The sequence below is a fragment of the Sphaeramia orbicularis genome, chromosome 8 (assembly GCF_902148855.1).
Source record: "Sphaeramia orbicularis chromosome 8, fSphaOr1.1, whole genome shotgun sequence".
Lineage (NCBI taxonomy): Eukaryota > Metazoa > Chordata > Actinopteri > Kurtiformes > Apogonidae > Sphaeramia > Sphaeramia orbicularis.
Window position 1 is genome coordinate 21181014 of NC_043964.1, and position 19460 is coordinate 21200473.

At 37.5% G+C, this 19460-nt stretch overlaps 1 protein-coding gene across 2 annotated transcripts in view; it reads left to right on the forward strand.

The window, feature by feature from the left end:
* LOC115424443 (inactive phospholipase C-like protein 2) overlaps positions 1–19460 on the forward strand; it is a 218188-nt gene that overhangs the window by 183040 nt on the left and 15688 nt on the right. For both annotated transcript variants that reach the window (XR_003936083.1, XM_030141711.1), the window contains exon 5: positions 10338–10447. Coding sequence is in view for 1 of the 2 variants with exons in the window: in XM_030141711.1 (XP_029997571.1) it covers positions 10338–10447 (110 nt within the window). In the remaining variant the exon portion in view is untranslated. The remainder of the gene's footprint in view (positions 1–10337; positions 10448–19460) is intronic.

Consider the following 19460-nt stretch of genomic DNA (forward strand, 5'->3'; position numbering starts at 1 on the left):
TGAGAGCATAAAAATATCTAATCGGCTAAAATTTGCTTAGAGGTCTTATTTATGTTTTTGTGCATAAGAAATCAATATAAGTGAATCCCTAAAGGAATTTTGTGTTGGTAAATGCAAGTTATGCAAATTTACAGGATTTCAGTTCTGTTGCAACATGTTGATGGTCATATGAACTATGTTTTCAGGTCAAAAATGTCAGAGGAACTAAAATACCAGGAAAAAGAAAGTAGATGAAAGAGTGAAGGTGGTGGTGAGAGAAACAAGGAAAGTGTTGCATGAAAGTCTGATATTCATTCAAGTCGTATATTAACAAATACTGCTCAGCATTTACTGCTGTAAACTGAGATTCCACTGCTTTTTGTCACAAAGGCCAGCACAAACCATCTAAATAACAGTTTTTATCCCAAGGCCATAACTGCAGTGAATACTGCTGGACATTAAATAATTGTGTGGAATGCTGAATGTTGTCCATGATGGCTAAAATTCACTTAGAGGTCATTTTTATGTCTTTGTGCATAAGAAATCAATATAAGTGAATCCCCAAAGGAACTTTGTGTTGGTAAATGCAAGTTCTGCAAATTTACAGGATTTCAGTTCTGTTGCAACATGTTGATGGTCATATGAACTATGTTTTCAGCTCAAAAATGTCCAATTTCATCACAATTAATGCTAAATTTTCATGTCACAAATGGCCAAGTTAGATTTTAACTGGATTGACCTGAAAAACAAATATTCAATTCTTTTAGATTCCCCAGTTTTTCTTACAAGACTCTATCCTACATATCACGTTTTATTTTTACAGGTTGCAATATGGAGTATGGTGCTGATCCATCCTGCTTATGTTACGCCAATACATACATTAAGAATGTCACACGTCACTTTTGAAATCAGCAGTTTTCTAATAATAAGCATTTTTATAAAGAAATAACAATTCTATATTGCTATTTACTCTTTAGTATGATGATAAACTATACAATAAATAATTCTGATCCTAGTTTTTGCACAGGGATCATTAGTGTAAACGGTGACATGGCTGCCGAGCATCAGTATGATGGGATCTGTAACAACCATGTCACATCCGTCCACTGCCACATTTTGTGTTTTTGTGTCAGCTGTTATTGTTTTAGATCCACAATACTAACATTTATGAATAAGAGGAGAATTAGCAATAGTAAGTATATAAGTTTATTACTAATAAAGTACTGGTACTGACCAGATCATCATGGGTAATGTCTGAAAATATAGCTTCCACTGTCAAATAATATCAGTAGTCACAAATGTATTAGCATTATTTCAACACAGTTCTATGCATTTCTTACAACTTTTTTTTTTTGGACAAAAATGGCCACTCATTTGACCCCCTAAATAAATTTTAGCTGTAATAGTAAAAGTATGAACCTCTTTATACAGGGTGGGGAAGCAAAATTTACAATATTTTGAGGCAGGGACTGAAAGACAGTGTATGACCAGTTAGTTCATTGAAAGTCATGAGAATTTATTTGCCACAAGAAAATTTACATAGTAGAAAATATTTTTATTCTATGTGTCCTCCTTCTTTCTCAATAACTGCCTTCACACGCTTCCTGAAACTTGCGCAAGTGTTCCTCAAATATTCGGGTGACAACTTCTCCCATTCTTCTTTAATAGTATCTTCCAGACTTTCTCGTAATAGTTTTGCTCATAGTCATTCTCTTCTTTACATTATAAACAGTCTTTATGGACACTCCAACTATTTTTGAAATCTCCTTTGGTGTGACGAGTGCATTCAGCAAATCACACACTCTTTGACGTTTGCTTTCCTGATTACTCATATGGGCAAAAGTTTCTGAAAAGGTATGGATAATAGTGTTAGGTATGATTATGACATCAGTATATGTTTGGTTTCAAAACAATTGACGTAGTGCCTGCTGAGAAAAAACAACTAAATGTTCATTGTAAATTTTGCTTCCCCACCCTGTATATGACACGGTGCATCAGAAATAGACTGAACTGGCCCTTCTGAAGCCATCTTATAAGACATGTAATTATGCACAGACCACTGAGAGAATAGCAAAAAATCAAAAACACAGATAGAGATTCTGTGAGTGCAGGAATTTGACGGACTCGATGGTGGATTTGCATAGAATTGAAGGTTTTGTCCCCATGATCGATATAGAAGCCAAAGGTATAATTTTGGTGTAATGGCTGTGTGATAAGCGGAAAAAAGGTGCTATTAGAGGAGAGGCTGTCAACATCGAGAGAATATGGGATGAGACAGGAAGTGTGTATGCATATGTGTGTGTATATGTGTGTGTGTGAGAGAGAGAGAGAGTATCTAAGCTTAATTTCAGGCCTTTGATTGGACCTGACACTTTTGCCCTAGCTATTAAAAGTGTGCTCTGCTCATCAGCTAAATGCTCTTGTGACAAAGCCATAATCACGCTGACATGCGGGGCTGCGATGTGAAATGAGGGCCCTGAACTAACCTCTTACCTTCTAACTTCGGTCTCATTTCCATTTGGATCAACGTGGAACGACTGCCGTTTTGGCAATTCATCACTCATAGTTAAAGAATACACAGCGGCGCAGGTTGGTCCTGGGTTGCTATGGCGTTTGTTTCCCAGCAGCCCCTCTTCCCTCCTCTCTCCTCCCTCCTTCCTTCCTCCTTCCGTCCTCTCTTCTTTCCTTCCCGTATTCAGTTTATGCCCACTCATTATTGCAGCCAATCAGTTTAATTTGGGCAGTGAAGCTGACGTGTTGATGAGGATGGAGAGGTGTTGAATGATTCCCCCTGGGCACTATTGATGGCTCACCATCACACACATCCCTAATGGGCGAACAGACAGCTGGGATACACACTCTGCCACCTCCAGATGCTACCACTGTGCCTGTGCGTGTATGTGCGTGTGTGTGTGTACTCTCTGTTTGCTGCCTTATGTGTTTGCAATGCATGTCTAATATATTTGTATGATAAGAAGCTCCAACTCCTGTCCATTTTCTATTGTTTCTTTATTGCAGGGGTGTCAAACTCATTTTCTACCGGGGGCCACATTCAGCCCAATGTAATCTGAAGTGAGCCGGACCAGAAAAATAATAGCATGATTCAATAAATAATGACAACTGCAAATTGTTTTAGTGCAAAAAATGACATTAAATTATGCCAATATTTACATTTACAAACTATCCAAACAAAAAGGATGTGAATAACCTGAAAAAAATGAAATTTGTTAAGAAATATAAGTACAATTTTATCAATATTTTGCCTTGACTAATCATTTCTGCATGTGTATTACAGATCAGATCTACAAAGGCACAAAACATTTAGTAACGGGCAGAAAATTGTTGAAATTCCACTTAATTCTCTTTAGACATTTCAGGTTGTTCATATTTGTTCAGGTTATTCACATTTTATTGTTACAGGATTGTTTGTAAATGTAAATATTTTCATAATTTAATGTTATTTTTTGCACTAAAACAAACACAAAAATTTGAAGTTGTCAATTCAAGATTTTTTGCTTTATTCAAGATTTTTGGCTGAATTTAAGATTTCTTTTGCTTAATTGAAGATTTTTTTTGCTTAAGTCGACATTTTTTCCCTAATTCAAGCTAATTTGTTTTTTTGGGGGTTTTTTTTGCTTAATTTAATATTTTTTTTGGCTTAATTCAACATTTTATCCTTAATTCAAGCTTTTTTTTTTTTTTTTTGCTTAATTCATTTCAAGACTATGGAATTTTGGCACTTTTTAAATTTATCCCACGGGCCAGATTGGAACCTTTGGTGGGCCAAATGCGGCCCACCAAAGACTTGAGACTCACTATAAAATTGCAACATACATACAAAATATGTCTCAGTTCTGTTCATTGCCTTAGTACATTTACATGGCATTATACATTTAAATGAATGGGAAAAAGATCGCTAGCTCGATGCTAACTTGAATGGGAGAATCCATAGACACGCTAACGATTAGCATTTACAGATTAATTTAAGATTTACAACGTCTTTTTATCCAGCAACAAAAGTTCACATCAGAGATATTTTATACTATTCAGTCTTACAACAACTGAACATAAAATACTCACCGGCAAACGTTTTTGGGGCCATACAAACGGAGTGAAAGAAATGTGTCTGTTAGTTCCTTCTTATGTCCAAAGTGACTATGGTAACACCGAAAGGACAAAACATACGTTAGTGCAACTTATTCCGACCACTAGAGGGCCCCCTTTGCCTTTGCTTGCTTTTAACAACTCAACATCGCATATTATTTTGAAAGTCCGTTGCTCTCATTCTGTGAATACACGTAGGTAAACCATGGGTCACAGGAAGAGGGGGGTGTTGATCAGGGTTGGTTTGCCAATTGGCGTCATCAAGCGTTTCAACCAATGACAGCATTTGGGGTGGGCTTAAGACTCCTGTCAATCACTCACAACCGGAAATAACTGGTGGGGACATAAACATGCAGAAAAGTCGCGGTCTTTTACATGGACATTTTCAGTTTAAATGTCTTCAGATGGTGGGGTTGAGAAGGACAATGTTGTTTATAAGCACTGCAATGAGGAATTATTTTTGATCACTGCAGTACTTCAAGTCTGAAATATCACTTAAAGGCAATACATGTTGTTGATGCCGCCAACCCCCCCCCCCCCCCCCCCGCATGATTAATCACAGAAATCCACGTGATTAATTGCGATTAAGAATTTCAATTGTTGCCTAGCACTAATGTTTACATAAGTGTAGAACACAAATTATTATGCAATACATAATGTATTATACAAACTGTTATTCTCTGTCGTTTATTGTGTTGGATGTGAAAATGCAGGTAGGTAGGATGAACAACAGGAGCAAAATAGAGGGGAGTGAACATATAAAAAAGACTTCTATCACCCACTCCTACTGCCAAGTCATTCAAAGATCTGACATTTCATAACATTTTATATATAGTCCTTTTGTTACTGAACTTTCTAACCTTTCACTGATTCATTTTCATCTGGTTACTATGGAAAGGTTTGCTAGTCTGATGAAAACCACTGAGAGGCTGCAGTGTTTAGATCTTAGTAGAATAGAGGATACCTTAGAGAAAGAAGCAGAGAGCAGTTAATTAAGCCTCAGCGTGTCTTTGGCTCTGTGTTGTTCTCTCATCTCTCTAAGTAGCGAGGTATCTGGTTTGAATACAGCCCTGCATCCAGGCAAGCAAGGCTAATTACTGCACGGGACAAGGAGCTCTGGCCTCCCCACCAGCCTGACCACGCTTATTTATTGATGTCGTTTTTTTTCTTTTTCTGCCTTTCTGACCGTGCTGCTATATTTCGAGGTCACTTCATGTCAATTCCATTTTTGGAAAAACCGAGAGATGAAGACGTCTCCCATTCACCATTTGTCTTTGGCTTTATGTGATTATTGTCTTCCCCTGGAAAATCCCATTGTCTGTTTACTGTGATGATATTCTACCCAGCCGCTGCAGTGCTTCTTACTTGATATAAACTAATGAAACGCTGATCTGACTGTATAGTCTCCCTTTCATCCTGTTTCCCATCTTTTTTTATCAAGTCTTTTCATCAGCTCCTGTTTGGATATTCTGTTTGATTATTTACTTACCTTTCTGTCTGGCTGTCTGGCTGTCGTTGTCTCTGTCTTCTGTGCATCTTAATCATAAGAGATGCTGCTGCAGCTCTCATTAAGAATAAAAAAAAAAAAAACACTCTTTGCAAACTAGAAACTGTCACTGAGCTGTTTGGGAGTTTCATGCGTTTGTCCCATAGTCTTATTCTTCTTTCTCCTGAAGCAAAGCGTATGATCTTGACACATTTTGTTTATTGGGCTGAAATAGTTTAAGTGACAGTAAGAAAGAGCAACTGTGGGACTGTTCGGCGGAAGGAAATATTTAATAATTGGGAAATTAAAAGCTTGAAGAGACTGTATTACGACATTCCGCCTCCAGCTAATTTCATCTCTTATTTAGCTCCCTGTCTGCCTCACTCCTCTAGTCCTGCAATCACAAACCGCCTCGACTCGGCTCTGCACCAACAGCAGCCCATGAAAGACACCAGATTACAAGATCAAATCAGCCCTAAACCCTGTTAACACAACTTTCAGGCTCTGAAAAGCATCCTCTGCAATGGCTCTACATCACCCATTATATGGAAGTTAAAGAACAACAGGGGCTCTGGCTTTTGTCTGCAGTGACGACTCTGATGTGCACTGAGAGCTAGAGACTGCAGCATTTGCTTATTTATCTCAACTTTGTGATCTGTTTTGAATTTGCATTGGGTTATTTTGCTAAATATTTTATTAAATAGCATATGAGACGTGCAGTTATTCTAAAATCAACTTCCCGGAATAATATTTGCATATATTAGGTGTAAAAAAGAAAGGATGTGTGGTCTACGTGGAACCAGCTTGACTCGGCTCGGCTCGGTATTCCTGGAGACTGTTTCCGTTACAGGATACTACTGACTTTACAGTACCTGGACGTCATAGTGATGTGGCGCGTTATTTCCATGTCGTCTGCTCAGAGAGTTGCTGATAAACTCGCTCGTTGCGTGTTGTCTCGTCTGAATTTTTACGTCGGCCACCAAAGACTGAATCTCCTCGACCGACCATGGTGTAGTTTTGGGCTGTTATCATGTAGATTAATGTACCGCTATATTTACTGTCAACTTCCACATCTGTTTTTTGTAAAACGTTGGGTCACAGAGAAAACTGTCCAACCAATCAGTGGTCTGCAGTGTTATACGTCACGGTTTAGTATCGCTTGGAACCTCTCCGGAGGTGATACCAAAAAAAAGTACCAGGTACCAGATTCCAGGTCCTTTTCATAATGGAAACGCAAAAAGGCCGAGCCGAGTCGAGTCGAGTCGTGCCGATACCATGCAGTGGAAACGTGGCATAACCTGCACTATTTTCAGAGTTTTTAGCTGAGGAAGACAGAGAATTGTCTTTTAGGATAGAATCTGCATTTTCAGACAGTGTTGGGGCTACTTTGCAAGTGTAGCTTGTAAAACTACAAGTAGTTCATCATGGCAGTAGTTCAAACAAACTACATTTCTACCCCTGGAGAAATGTAGTTTTTAAAACTACAGCTAGAAAAAGTAGTTTTAGCAACTACTTTTTATTTTTGCATTAAATTGAGAATATGTGGTGTATATGAAACAAAATATGGCCATGGTTGGGGCAGCATGTTGCTATCGGGGCGCTGGAGGGAGGGTTGTCCATGGTGATGACGACCACAAAACATTAATAATGATCACACATCTGCAAAGCATTCAAGGGCTGCCAAGGCAAACCAACCAGAGGCAGTGTTTGGCTGTGTTGTCATGACATGATCATGCCTTCAAAGCAATTCAGGATCAAAGAAAAAGGGACTGTCTTGCACTTGATGGTGAAATACTACTTATATTACAAAGCTAAATCTAAAAAAACCCCTTAATTTTATTTTTGTTGTTTGCAAATTGAGTAGTTAAACTACAATTGAATTTGTATTGGGTTATTTTGCTAAATATTTTATTACATAGCATATAAGAGGTGCAGTTATCCTAAAATCAACTGTCAATCACTCACAACCAGAAATAAACTGGTGTGGACATAAACATGCAGAAAAGTAGCGGTCTTTTCCATGGACATTTTCATTTTAAATGTCTTCAGATGGTGGGGTTGAGAAGGACACAGTTGTTTGGAAGCACTACAATGAGGAATTATTTTTTATCACCGGTGTACTTCAAGTCTGAAATGTTACTTAAAGGCAATACATGCTGTTGATGCTGCCAACCCCCCCCATATAACTATGCGATTATTTGCGATTAATCACAGAAATCCACACGATTAATTGCAATTAAGAATTTCAATTGTTGCCCAGCACTAAAAAAAACCCTTAATTTTATGTTTGTAGTTTGCAAATTGAGTAGTTAAACTACAAAAAGTACTTGAACTACTTGATGCGGCACAAAATATGAATGTTGTTTAACTATCAGCAAGTTACAGCAAAATGTAGTTGAACTGCGTAGTTCCACTACATGTAGTTGAAGTCTCCCCAACACTGTTTTCAGGGCACAAGCAAAAGCCTGACACTTGACTGAGTTAATTATCCTGTTGTCTAACAAAAATCAATTTAATTAAAGACTTCTCTGACAGCAGTTTAGATGCAGTATCTGCCTACTAGCTGCAGAAAATGGCTGAGAACTAAGAATGATTGACTTCTGAAGAAAGGCTTTTTGTGAATCGTAGTGTATTATGTTTTTCTTTCGCGCTAAGACGGAGATGTGGAAGCATCAGGTCAGTCGTCGGGGACAGACTGAGAAACAGACTGAGACTTACAGCTTTAAGAGGAGTTTGTTCTTAAAGCCCCATGGATTAGTAATGGTCTGGCTGAGCTAAATGCAGCTGAACCGACTGATAGACTAATTAGAGGTTATCTTACACTGTGCTACTTTAATTTTACCCTATAATGATGTAGCGCCTGTACTTGTGTGGGGAGTGTGGTCATCAAGAATAGGTGTTTTTTGTAGCACAAATTATGCATCACACACTGCACAGTGAAATAATAATCATATAAAATAAACTAAAAATACCTTATTAACCAGCCACCGGCAACCAAAAATATCTACTGATCTAAAAAGCTGAATAACTTTTGAACCACGAATGCTTTCAATACATGTAAATAATTCAATAATTCATAAAATGCAGTTTCTCTGCTTGGGCTCAGCATCAGATATGACCCATTTGGATGTTCAGAGGCGCCGTAGTAAACATGGAAACACTGTCAATTTCTGCAACATTGATTTACCAGTAAAACCCATGCATTTTGAAAAGTGGCAGTAGTTGTAGACGCTTGTTTTTATATTTAGATCATGATATATTTGGCAGAAAAAGTCACTTTTGCTGCAGTTTCTCTGGTCTGATATAATAAACTGAATTTACTCTGACCTTTTATGAATATGTGCATTAAATAAATAAATTGGTTGGATCAGACTATGTTTGGTCGCAAGGTGAGCAAACCATAGTCAAGTCATGCCCCTTGACTATGGAAATCAAACCACATTAGACCCGCCCCATTTCAAATAGACAGGTTGTGATTGGCTCTACCGCATCCTGAATCAGTGGAAGCAGCACCAGATTGATAATGCATATATTCATGTCAACTCAGCCTCCCTCTTTTGTTCCATCAAACACCTTCAGGAATGAAGTCGACTTTTCGATATTTGCTCCAGTGGTGGCTGCTTGTCTTTCAGAGAGAGGAAGCTCATTGTCAGCTTGAATAAAAAAAAAAAAAAAAAGTGAAGTTATTTAAACATAAATTCGTCCCTCCATTCCTTTTTAAGAAAATGGTCAGTGACCTTATCGTACCAAGTAAACAAGAAAACATTGAAATTATGTTAAATTGAAACAAGGAAGTACAATGTGTGTGTTTTATTTACAGTGCAAGAAATGAACAAGTCATTTCGTAGTGGTTTCTCTCTCCATTTCACAGCAGAATGCGCGACGGTATTAAACTGAACTCTGTCAATGAGGGAGTAGATCTAAAACTAGCTGTCAATCAAACGGGATTCAGCCTTTCCACTGATCCTCTAATCAGCATGTGGAAGCTTGGCGTCCAGCCCAGCCAAGCTCCGCCCACAGTTCCATTCACCCCCAGAGATGCCGAGTGTCCGGGGGCGGGACAACATCGTGGCATTTATCCAATTACCGTCCAGTTTTTAGGCAATGAAAAAAACTGTTCCACTCAGTCCCATTGAAGTGCATGGACGCTGAGCGTCTATGGACAAATGCACTGAGCAGAGACTGAATGAGAAAACAGCGCAACGGGAATGTATGAGAAGTGAACAACATCGAGTCTGTTGATTTGTGATAAAGCTGATTCTGAACGAACTCGTCTGTGAGATGAACGTGTTCTAACACATTTGTAGTCAATGAAGTGTCAACACAACCAAACATAGTTAACCATTTAATTTTCGTAATTTTAGGGGAAGCCGAGCTTCTCTTGCAGTCGATGAGAAATCACCTCTGATTTACTCACATCCATAAACCTGTTGGCATCCTCTGTCACAATATCTGACAGCTGGTGTGTTTTATCCTTCTGACCAGAAATGTGGACTTTTCTTGAGAGAGTCCATCTTTACCAGAGGGAATGTTTGGCTTTACCTCCGCTGATGATAGACCAGTGCCATGTGTTGCAATCAACTGTAAAAACCTGGAATAATATTGGCAGATCCCATACGGCTGAATCAAAAAATGTTCCATTCAAAAAAAAAAAAATCCCCAATTTGGAATATCCAAGCAGAATATTCTGTTTACATGACCTCTGTCAAATTCACTTGTGAAATCCGGGATAATCATGTGTAAAGATACTCACTGTGTCTGTTCCCAGGTCTGGACTTCCACGAGGACCTGCATCGCATCGGAGCAAAAGAAGGTCTGAAGGGTCGTAAGCTTCAGAAGGCCATGGAGAGCTACGCTTGGAACATCACTGTGCTCAAGGTAAGATGAGCCCAACCACAACTCACATGTGGTTTTCATTACACCAAAGACCACTATAATTATCCGACCTCCTGTTTTTATAAAATACTGCCTGATGCCATTGATTGATGTGGACGTGAGATTCTATCGGAGACTACAACCAGCTGTATAAGCAATCCCAGACCCCGTAGCTGAGATTCAACTCTGTGGTGCCTTCAGAAACCTCTGCAGGCTAATTGTATTTGCCTCTTCTCTAATCCCTGAATCTCTTAATTAATTACTGCTTATTCCAAGTACTGTTTTATTTATTTGTACAACTTACTATCTTGACAAGACATGATAAGATTGTTAGCACTTCCTTGTGGATGTGTGCATGCTGCTTCATTAGTCCTCATAAGGGGATGCTCAGCCCCATGGAAATGCCTTGAGGCTGATGCTCAGCAAAAGCATTCTTGTCTGTGCCTGCCCTGTGACACCAGAGATAAGGTTGCCCAATGGCCTCATCTCACTTCCTCTATGAGTCCAGTGCTGGTATTACCAGCACAGATAAAACACCACATGCTGCTAAGTCTGTGCACTACACACTGGGCCAGTTTGGCTAAGTAAGGACAGAGCAACCAAGATATTTTTATCTCATCTCATCATCCTGAAATCATTTAGTATTGAGTGAAGAAAGCTCTCTTGGCTGAGCTTTTTACTTGAGTGTCAGAACAGATAGATGTTACTTTTTTTTTTTTTTTTTAATTCCACCAGCCTTTTTGTGTCCGTCTACATAAATATAAAACTAGCAGGTACCCTGAAGATTAGCTTAATCTGATTATAACTAATCTATTTTTAATTGTTTAATGGATTAATTGGTATTTGTTTGGAATAAAATGTTAGAAAACAGTGGAAACTGTCCGTTACATTTCCCCAGAGCTGATGATGACATATTCACATAATATAGAGTGTTGTGTAAAAGTGTTTGGCTGTTCTTACTTTGGTTGTTTTTGCACTTGGGTTAGACTGATCGTACATGTTTATTTCAAATTCTCTTTTCTTCAGGGAATATGTGCACAGCCTTAAAACACACTCACAAAAATGAACTAAATGTGTTCTAAAAGTTAATGTCATTATTTAGTGGGATGCAGCACAAACTATTAGAAACGTGATATGTGTTAAATAAAACCTGGTGTAAAGCATTCGAAAATTAATGCAAGAAATGTCACATTGTCTGAACAAAAGGGTTAAAGAAATGTTAAATCCACACTAAATATTACCACTTTGGTTTATAGAAGCTGTTTTTTTTCCCCTGAAAGTTTTGTTTTTACTGCAGTACATACATATATGCACATATATCCAGATTATATCTTAAAACGAAGACTGATACTGCATTTGTGTGGTCATTAGAACTTTACTAAACCAACAAACCTAATGTTGGCTGAGGACTGAAAATATAGAATAGAACAGATTAGAGGAATAGAATGTTTTTATTGTCATTGTACAGGTAAAATGAAATTAAAGTGCAGTCGTCCTAGGTGTCATAAAAAAGTATAAATAATGAATATAAATGAGTATAAAAGCTAAAATATAAAAGAAAAACCTTGATGGCATAAATATCTAAAAAAAAAAATTTAAAAAGCATCATTCTGTTACTAGATGTATAAAAGACACATAAAACAACATCATATACTCTACGGCTAAAATTTACTTAGGGGGTCAAATGAGTGGCTATTTTTGTCAAAAAAAAAAAAAAAAGTTGTAAGAAATGCATAGAACTGTGTTGAAATAATGCTAATACATTTGTGCACAAACTACTGATATTATTTGACAGTGGAAGTTATATTTTCAGAAATATTGGATTTTGAATAGTACGTGTATGTGAAAACTTTTAATGGTGGACGGACGTGACATTACCCATGATGCTCTGGTCAGTACCAGTACTTTATTAGGAATAAACTTATATACTTACTATTGCTCATTATCCTCTTATTCATAAATGTTAGTATTGTGGATCTAAAACAATAACAGCTGACACAAAAACACAAAATGTGGCAGTGGACGGATGTGACATGGTTGTTACAGATCCCATCATACTGATGCTCGGCAGCCATGTCACCGTTTCCACAAATGATCCCTGTGCAAAAACTAACTCAGAATTATTTATTGTATAGTTTATCATCATACTAAAGAGTAAATAGCAATATAGAATTGTTATTTCTTAATAAAAATGCTTATTATTAGAAAACTGCTGATTTCAAAAGTGACGTGTGACATTCTAAATGTATGTATTGGCGTAACATAAGCAGGATGGATCAGCACCATACTCCATATTGCAACCTGTAAAAATAAAACGTGATATGTAGGATAGAATCTTGTAAGAAAAACTGGGGAATCTAAAAGAATTGAATATTTGTTTTTCAGGTCAATCCAGTTAAAATCTAACTTGGCCATTTGTGACATGAAAATTTAGCATTAATTGTGATGAAATTGGACATTTTTGAGCTGAAAACATAGTTCATATGACCATCAACATGTTGCAACAGAACTGAAATCCTGTAAATTTGCATAACTTGCATTTACCAACACAAAGTTCCTTTGGGGATTCACTTATATTGATTTCTTATGCACAAAGACAGAAATAAGACCTCTAAGTGAATTTTAGCCATCATGGACAACATTCAGCATTCCACACAATTATTTAATGTCCAGCAGTATTCACTGCAGTTATGGCCTTGGGATAAAAACTGTTATTTAGATGGTTTGTGCTGGCCTTTGTGACGAAAAGCAGTGGAATCTCAGTTTACAGCAGCAAATGCTGAGCAGTATTTGTTAATATATGACTTGAATGAATATTCAACTTTCATGCAACACTTTCCTTGTTTCTCTCACCACCACCTTCACTCTTTCATCTACTTTCTTTTTCCTGGTATTTTAGTTCCTCAGATGACTGTTCTCTCCACCTCCTTGCCTTTCCTACCGTTCTTCAGTTGTAATGCGTGTCTCATGCTGAACATTTGGTGAGAGCCCGGTGCCTCTTTGCCAAGCCTGGCATCCATGCCTGGTTATTTCACCTGTCAAACTCTCCAAATCCTCAGCAGGCCTGGAAGCATGCGCTGGTGGATGAAGGAGAGCTGTGAAGAAAGACAAAGTGTCATGTCTTTTCTCAGTCTCTCACTCTCTCCTGCCTCCTCCTTCTCGGGTCCTTACTGCAACAGTGGCTGTCAGATCAAAATATTCATGCTGAATGAAGGTGTTTGTCCATTTCTGTTAATAAGCAAATCCTTTCACTCTTTGTACTTTGCTGCCAAGAAAGAAAGACAGAAAGAAAAGGACTCTTGGAAACAAATGACATAATGTAATCTTTTAAAGGAGTGATATTTTTTTTTTTTTTTTAAATGGAATTATGCATTTTATATAATTTCCCTATGGTCTACATAAACTGTAAATAGGGATGTAATGATATGAAAAATTCATATCACTGTTATTGTGACCAAAATAATCACGGTTATCATTATTATTGCAGTATTATTGAAATTGTGCTCAAAATGTTCAAAAAGTAATGATACATGCACTGAAATAATTTAACCAAGTTGGATTTAAAAATAAATAAATAAATAAAATAATAGGCACAATGTACCTTCTGTTGGCAGAAACATTCAAGTATTAACCCTTAGTGGTCTGAGCCTATTTTGGCTGTTTTTCAGTACTTTTGATTTTGCCTTTATATACTATATACAGAAATGTTTACTATACCCATGTTTGGTATCTTTTTTTTTCAGCACAACTTCATCTATATCATCTACCTATTACTTTTTCACTTTAACCAACTATATAAACATAAAAGGCCAGAAAACACAAAAAAATATAAAATCCGATTTGATAAATTTATGTACTTTATTGCATAAATAACACAAAGATGTTTAACGAACCTTTTCAGAGACTTCAAAAAGTGAATATTGGTTCCAGCTATTAGGTATATAAAATCAAAATTGCAATAAATTAAAACTATACTCAAATATGTGGCATAAAAGCAGATCTTTACATAGGCGTTTTTTCTCCTAAAAGTGCAGTAATCAAACACAGTTATCATGATAATTAGAATTTAAATGATAATACTAACCGTCTGCAATTTTACAACAGTTAATCATTACATCCCAAACTGTAAATGCTATGCTTGGGTCTGAATTCTTCATTAATTCAACTCCACAGGTCCATCTTCAACCCTATTTCTGAGTAATGACACCAGAAAGGTCGTTTTGAGCACTGGCCCTTTAAAAATACAAATGACCCCACCCCCTTTAGGTTATTGGCTGTGCTACTCTGTCTCTTTCAACCAATAACTGAACATTTTAGGTAATCGGCTCGAAGTTTGGACATATTTTCAGTTTTTACTACAACCGCTGCTGCTGACAAACAATTATGTCGTACTAGGAGAAATGTTCGTTCAAAGTCTTGACTTTATATGTGCAAATGTCATGATGTAACTAGTTCTAAAACATAACAAATTAAGCAGGAATTGAAAGAAATCTACTCGAGTTTTACTAAAATGAATATAAAGATAGCTTTGCAGCACCTGGAGAGTTCAAATTCAAACTGTATGAACTATTAGCGTCCAAATACACAAATACATGAACCAAAGACTAGTAAAAGTGGATTTAGCAAAATATGACCCCTTTAAAAGAAGATTAACACTGTTGTCTACAAAATCACTCTACAGTATTTAGTGCTAGTTTCTACAGTATTTAACTGTTGTCTGTTTATTCTCATAACACATTAACCCTTTCATGCATAATGGTCCCTACAGTGCACAGCTGTTCAAAGCTGGTCTCCTGCGTATTCATGGTTTTTGTTGTTTTATTTCCATATCGGCCAACACAGTGGACACTTATGCATAATCCCATACACTGTAATTCATATCATTACTGTAAATTTGCTGTTCTAGATAAACCTAATCTGCAGTAGCATGTTTGAGTTAAAAAAAAAATGCTAATTGTTATTAGACTGTAATTAACTGTTTTGTATTTTTTAAACAAAAAGGTTGGTTTTTTTTTGGTTTTTTTTGCATACTATCTCCATGCAAGTATGTTAAAATGTGACAAAACATCAGATTAGCAGCACTGAACATTCACGCAGTATTTCAGTAAATACATGTTTCTTTGCTTCTAAAATTAAACGCTTTGTGCCCAACTGAGTGGATATTTTGTAACTCCATGAAAAATAGGTTCATAAAAATGTTTCTTTTTTTATCCATGCCTAAAGAGGAATAAAAACACTCAGGGGAAAAAAAAAAATCTTCATTAATGTTCTCATAATTCATGCATGAAAGGGTTAAAGGGGTAATATGTATATGTAGGGGTCATGCTAACTAGCTTCTGTAAAGCAGGGTTAGGGTTAGTAATGAGCATACGTCCATGTGACCAGTGTACTGTCTTCTGCTGTCTTCACCCATTGGCTGAACACCAACAGGAAATAGAACTTTCCTGCTGCATTTCTGAGTCCTTAAAGGGGTCATATTTTGCTAAACCCACTTTTATTAGTCTTTGGTTCATTTATTTGTGTATTTGGATCCTAATAGTTCATAAAGTTAGAATATGAACCCTCCGGATGCTGCAAAGCTATCTTTATATTAATTTTGGCAAAAATCGAGTGGATTTCTACAACCTGTTTTAATTCCTGCTTAATTTGTTACGTTTTATAATTAGTTACATCACGACATTTGCACATATAAGGTCAAGATTTCCAACGAACATTTCTCTGAGTACGACATAATTGTTTGTTAGCAGCAGTGGTTGTAGTCCAAACTGAAAATATGTCCAAACTTCAAGCCGATTACCAAAAATGATCAGTCTTTGGTTGAAAGAGACAGAGCAGTACAGCCAACAACATGGAGGGGGTGGGGCATAAAGTAGCTCATTTGCATTTAAAGGGCCAGCGCTCAAAACGACCTTTCTGGTGTCATTACTCAGAAATAGGGTTGAAGATGGACCTGTGGAGTTGAATTAATGAAGAATTCAGACCTAAACATAGCAGTTACAGTTCATGTAGACCACAGGGGAATGTTTGAAAATGCATAATTACATTTGGAAAAGCAAAATATCACTCCTTTAAGGTCTTGCGATCTTGCTGTTTTTTTGCTTTTTGTTTTCAATGAAGCAATTAAATTATGGCTGAAAAGTGTGTTGTAACAGAAGCGCTATTGACCATGTACCAAGTAAAATATTACAGAAAACTGATTAGTAATGCCTTACACTACTGCGTTACAGTAAAAAGTAATGTTACTGTAATTCAGGGCTGTCAAACTCATTTTAGTTAAGGGGCCACATTCAGCTAAATTTGATCTGAAGTGGGCCGGACCAGTAAAATTATCATTTAATGATATATAAAGAATTGTCAACTACGAACTTTTCTCTATGTTTTAGAGTGAAAAAAGTAAAATTACATTATGAAAATGTTTGCGTCTACAAAATATCCTTTCAAACAATGTGAATAATATGAACAAACTGAAAAAATATGTAATTTTAACAATATTCTGCCTCAGTTTATCATTTACACATGTACATTATAACTTATAGATCACAGTGGATCTACAGGCACACAAAAAATGTAGTAACAGGTGGAATATTATTAAAATTGCACTTACTTCTCTTAAGACATTTCAGGTTGTTCATATTTTTTCAGGTTATTCAGATATTTTTGCAATATTATACTTTGTTTTAGTGTAAATACATGAAAATATTTACATTTACAAAGAGAAAAATTTGGAATTGTGAGTATTTATAGGTTACTATGATCCACCTGAGATTGAATTGGTCTGAATGTGGAACCTGAACTAAAAGGATTGTTAATATCTTAGTGTAATTTTTGCATTTCACAAATTCATCCCAAGGGCCGGACTGGAGCCTTTGGCAGGCCGGATTTGGCCCCTGGGCCGGATGTTTGACACCTGTGCTGTAATGCATTACTTTTGTAACATGTTACTCCCAACACTGGTTATAAATGTAGCGTTTTGCAGATATGATGATCTTAAACACAGACTAGAAGCCGAGATGGAATTATCTACAAACTAAATGAGTAGACTGATTTGGCCAAACATGGAGCGGATTAGGATCAAATGTAATAAGGATATAGTGGTAAGATTTGTGGGGCTTAACCCCCTGTGGACAGCTTAGGCCAGCTGTAGGGGTGAACGCACCCAAATACATTTGTTTGTCGTGATTTGGCTCCAGAAGCGCAGGAACACGCTTCCCGCTGTCTTATTTTATGCCTGGTGAGTCATGACTTACATAATTTGTATTTTTCAAACATATGACTTATTCATGCTTGTGGTTTTTTTCGTGTTGAAGTGGCTTCGATAAAAGGCCATTTGCTGTGTATTAACATCACCTGGTGGCACAGCGTTGGGGTGGTGTATGCAGGCCAGCACCTTTTGTCATCCTGCAATATGTCAGACTGCTTCCACCGACTTGTTGGTCCTGAGAACTTTATCCCTTTCACCATTTGCACTGGAGTCCAAGGAAGAATAGGTCAGCTTTTGTCTGCTCACGGAGATGTTAGTCCAACATGCTGTCACTGCAGGTCAGACCAAGTCCAGACTGAAGTTCAGAGGGACGGAAAGAGAATAGATGGGAACAGGAACATGGACAGGATCATAGAGGGGCAGGGGCTCAAAGTCACAAAAGGGCAGTATGTGTGCGCCAAATTTTTTTCAGGCCTTAATAACACAATATGTGGCTTAATGTAAAATTAATAAAGTAGCCATAGATAACAACAACATAGCTGTGTATATTGTGTAGCTGTGAGTGATGCAATTGCTGTTTCTCTTGTGTCATCAAATTATTGTCAAAATGTATCATAATACTGAGGTTTGGAGGACACGCGATTCAGCTGCAGTTCTAAAAAGCAATAAAACATTGGCTTTTTATCAGGCGATATATTGTTGAAGATAAAGATTGTAACACATGAACATTCAACTGTGAAACACTGACAAAAACATAGAAATAAATACTAGAAAAACAGTCCTGTTTAGTCTGTAGTTCAGCCTGCATGCCTACAGGACTGCAGTCAACATGTTGATCTCAATAATTTGTTGTTGTTGTTGTTGATAGCTAACATAGTCTGAGACCTGAGATTAGCTACACAATAAACTAGAACAATTTCCCGACTCCCCAAAACCGAGTCATAACTTCCAAACTGGTAAGCTAAGGCTAATAAGATATTTTTCCCAAGGTGCACATTAACGCAGCTTTCATTTAAAAAAAAAAAAAAAAAGTCCAGGCTCCACACAAACCAGTCCTACTGTGACTGCTGTTTGAGTTTCCTGTTCCGACTGGAGAAACAGTCACAGCAGCAAAGGCACAAGAAACTGAAGATCTGGAAACAAATGTAAATTGTCAGTAAAATCAAGTGGAGTGAATGATTCCTCCTGTTTCCGATTCAATACATTCAAGTAATTTTAGAGAGGGGGGGGGGCTTGATAAGCTACAAAGGTTGAAGTCAATCCACTGTCCTGTCTCATCTGTGCAGGAACTACACAGTGGAGATGTGACCGCGGCTTCTCTCTCTCTCTCTCTCTCTCTCTCTCTCTCTCTCTCTCTCTCTCTCTCTCTCTCTCTCTATGCATGTGCACGTGCAGCATAGGGAAGCCCCGCCCCTCGGTCAGAGACAGCGGACAGAGACGCGTCATCAGACTCAACACACATACGCACTATAAAAAGGAAATGCGTACGGTAGATAACTGTGGCGTTTTTATACAGCCGTTTTCTTTTAAACGTAAAAAGGGCACTTTTTCTACGATGCAAAAAGGGCAGGGACTCAAGCCCCCTTTGGGCCCTATGTATGCACGTGCCTGGATGGGAAGCAGGAAGAGACTGCTTATGGCAGGGGTCTCAAACATGCGGCCCGGGGGCCAAATGTGGCCCACTAAAGGTTCCAATGCGGCCCGTGGGATGAATTTACAAAGTGCATCATGATCGCTGCATATAAATCCAAAGTCACCAGCAGACTAATCGCAAAGATCTACTCATGTTTACAATCAAACAAAGGAGTTTCTACA